This window comes from Ceratosolen solmsi, unplaced genomic scaffold, assembly GCF_000503995.2.
Source record: "Ceratosolen solmsi marchali unplaced genomic scaffold, CerSol_1.0 scaffold28, whole genome shotgun sequence".
Taxonomy (NCBI): Eukaryota; Metazoa; Arthropoda; class Insecta; order Hymenoptera; family Agaonidae; genus Ceratosolen; species Ceratosolen solmsi.
Genome location: NW_011948429.1, coordinates 3,986,829 through 3,991,016, shown reverse-complemented (window position 1 = coordinate 3,991,016; position 4,188 = coordinate 3,986,829). Strand labels below are relative to the sequence as shown.

Below are 4,188 nucleotides of genomic sequence, written 5' to 3'. Positions count from 1 at the left end.
CAGAGAGAGAGAGAGAGAGAGAGAGAGAGAGAGAGAGTCCCAGTCCCCCCGCCGATGTCTCACTCACCGAGAATGAAAACCGCTGGGTTAACGATTATCACCGAAATGTTCGGGGCCAAGAATCGTTTGTTTTCACGAGGCTTTCAACCGCATAGATGGGACGTCTCATGGAGCAGATTCGAGCACGGGACAATGAGTGGTGGCCACCAACGAGATCTCGATTTTGTGGATTGGATGCCGAGAGGAGCTCGTTGTTTTTCGTTGGCGAGCTGAGAATTTATTTGACTGAGAGCTCACGAATCGGTGTTCCTCATTGTTCAATAATCAATAGGTCTGCACGAAGATTCTTCCATATTTTTCGTTACTAATTTCTCTCCCATGCCACGTTTATGCAGTCAATCAATAGCTTAAATTCCTTATAAAGGCATCTAATCTAATGTAATGTATGCGTCAAAGCATTATTTTCTACCGAGATAGCAGAGATAGTAAAGTCCATGTAATATTCATCATCAATATCTGCATGATTTTTTGATTTAATAGCCATAATATCATGTTGTATTGGAACGGCTATTCTTAAAATAAATGAATACTTGGTTCGCTATTAATTCGTTTGGTCGCAATACGTTGCTTTCAAATTTAACAATATCTCGGACATAATTCAAGAGCTCACAATTTAAAGATTAGAATTTTTTCAATTTCAAATTCTTCTCTACTTTCCGAGAGAAATGATTCGAAAGAACTCGATTAAAGCTTAATACGATAAGAATTTTTCATATTACTATTCCATCTATTCCATCTGATAATAATAGAAATATTTAACGATTTTATACTAATTTAAATAATAAGAATATCACTATCAGTATAATAAGTGGATAAGCAACTGAATGCTACTTAAATTTATGATTAACTCTCTATTTACTTGCGCTCTGTTTCATTCGTATAGTTAATGATAAAATTAATAATATAACTACATGTGAAATTACACAATGGACATAATAAAATTAATATTTTTCAGTAATAGCACACAAAGAATGTGAACCAAATGGCACGTGGTTCATGCACCCAGAAACGCATAAAGTTTGGAGTAATTATACGACATGTGTCAACCGAGTGGACTACAGTGTAAGTAACTTTGAATATTAATAGCCAAACAGACAATAATAATAATAAATCATAATTTATATATTAGTATATACTGCATACCTAGTCTACAATATATAAAGATATCAAATATTAATACAATGTGTTTAGAAATATAAGGTGTATGTAGGTGGTAAGTGATGAACAATGTTGAAAAGGACATAGCTTTTTTCGTCACAACATATATCGATAAATATATCGCGTTATTAGCGCATCTTAAAAAATTCGGTGATCCTAAATCGAATGGAACGTAACTTTCTACTTTGAAGATCACTGGAACTTTAGACTTTTAAATTCTTCTAATATATATCTAACAATCATTAATTCCACAATAATATGCAAGACATTACAATAACTCTTCATTACAATATTATTTAAAATGCATAAATCAGTTTTGGTAAAAATTATATATAGAAAAAAAAAAGAAAAAAAAAAAAAAAGAAAAAAAAAAGAAAAAAGAAAAAGGAAAAGATCATAATGTGAAAGTAAACATTTTTATTTTATTTTATACTTTATAAATTACATTTTTAATTGGCAGAAAGTAATGCCGTAATAGATAGAATTGAAAGCGCAATAACAACTTACTTTATGTATATAAATTCTATTGACAGTTATAAAATTCACGAGAAATACAATTATAATGCGGTGAACCGAAGTTCTATAAAAATCTATCGTATTTCGGTTATCTGATAAGCTACGGCAACTCAATATCGGTCAATAATACCATTTCAATTAGCAACAATGAATTTCGCTATCCCTATTGACTTAATATACATGATAGTTGAATTTTTACCTTAACATCTATTCAATTTATATATTTTTTATTTTACTTTATAAAGTTATAAATATTGATAAATAATATTATTGATTAAATAAAAAATTCCTTTAATCTACATATAAATTTTAAATTCATAAATCTGTACGGTTATCTTTTATAGTATATTCATTGTTTACGCGTGAAAATATTTAATTTATCAAATAAATACATATGCGTGTGCGCGCGTGTGTGCCTATACGTTTAGTAAAATATTCTAACACATATTATCTATAGTCATTAAATTTACAAAACTATAGATTATTATTTTTTTTTTTCGACATTTTCTGCGTGGTATTTTAAGTCCAAAGGAATAATTAAATATAGATAACAAATAATATTATATTTTTCAATTACAATGTGTATATAACACATAATATTATATAAAATAAACGTGCTTAAAATTTTATAATAACATATCAATAATAAAACTATATGATTAGAATAATGAATAATTTATCTAAGAAATATTGTTTTTCAAAGTACTTTCAATGTTAATTTTATTCAATACTACAATAGTTTTAAAGTTTCAAACCGTTCGAATAAATACGATATTACTAAATATCTTAATGCTTAGCACTTTAAATTTGACTTTTAAAAAGCTACGATCTACAGTAAATTTATTTCGGAATATATTTTAAAGGACAAGTTCATAAGAATGATTATGTGAGCATTAGATCGAACATAATTCTAATCGCATTCAACCAAATATTCTAAATTAATCGTAAACAATCGAAGAAAAAAGTATATATTTAAAATTCTGTGTCTATAATTCCTAAAAGATATTTTAAGTTTAGTTTTAATGAAATATTATCAATAAATTATTAGCAATAATCTATGAACAACACGAATATATATATATATATATATATATATACATATGTATTTGTCTTGACAAAGTAAGGCTGTGAATTGACATATTAAAAACAAGCTTATATAGGCTTAAGTTATTATTAATAATATAAACACGAAGAAGATGCTTAATGATATTATTCTAGAATACTTGCAGTGAAAGCCAAATATAACTTATGTTTATCAACGTATAATTTATCAATCTGCATTACTTCTACAGCTCTATAGTACATATTAAATATCATTATTATTATTCCAAATAAGATCTATTTATTAATGAGAACGATTGTTTATAATACTAAATATTATTAAAAATATATGTGTTATTTTTAACAGAACATTAGAAACAATGAAAATCTAATTTTTCCAAGAAATCGTTAAAAGTAATAACAGACATTGAACTTTGGTCTGTGTTACAGATCTTCTGCGAGTGTATTGTAATGGATAATATTTTTATGAATTATATGAATTATGCAAGCATTGCGCTATGAAATATTTCGAAATGCTAAAATTTGAAATGAGATCAAAGTGAGTAAAAATAACTTTATGAGTAATACAGATACAGTTAGAAAAAAAAAATTAAGTTTCATAAAATTTAGAGTGTTTTACATATTCAAAATAAAATTTTTGTTTTTACTTTTACATTAAGTATGTATATTATAATTATTTGTGATAGATTTTACAAATGTGTGTATATATGTAAATATCTAAGAATAAAGAAACTTAAGTATGTATTTTACTAAGTAGATAATTAAAACTTATGTATTTATTATGAAATGTGCTATATCCGAATATAAATAGCTTTAACTTTGAAATGATATATTTACGATAACGATACACGTAATATATCAAAATAAAAACGTTATATTGTACTTTTTATTACAAAGTATTAAATTGAAAATAATAATAAGCTCCTCTGTTTATTTAATCTATACTAATTCTCTAAATTACTTTTAAACTCGTAATTTATATCCAATATTTAAAAATATATGATTATTTTTATTAAATATAGATTATTCGAACATACGTAATATAAAGAAATGAGTAATATGTCACATTGTTGAATAAATACTACTGAAGTATGAAAGATTTTAAATAAAAGCTATAATAAATATTCCGATTATTGTTCGTTTGTCTAGGAGAATGTAGATTTACTTAAATACTTATATACGAATATATAAACCGCAAAATTTTCCTCTTGGAATATAATAGCATAAATCTTCAATAACATATCGGTCAAAAACATTTATTAATATGAAATATTCGAGATAAACACTACACAATGAATTTCAATATTAATGTATTAGATATTTATTTATGTAGGCAAATATTATAAAATATTCATATGTATATTTAAATGCATTTGCACAGTTTAATTTGAA

The 4,188-nt window shown here is 25.6% G+C and overlaps 1 protein-coding gene across 1 annotated transcript in view; it reads left to right on the top strand.

Moving 5' to 3' along the window:
- The window catches only part of Dh31-R (Diuretic hormone 31 Receptor), a 266,269-nt gene that overhangs the window by 239,560 nt on the left and 22,521 nt on the right, over positions 1-4,188 (top strand). Inside the window, exon 5 of the mRNA XM_011501585.1 lies at positions 1,016-1,122. Coding sequence (XP_011499887.1) covers positions 1,016-1,122 — 107 coding nt within the window. The remainder of the gene's footprint in view (positions 1-1,015; positions 1,123-4,188) is intronic.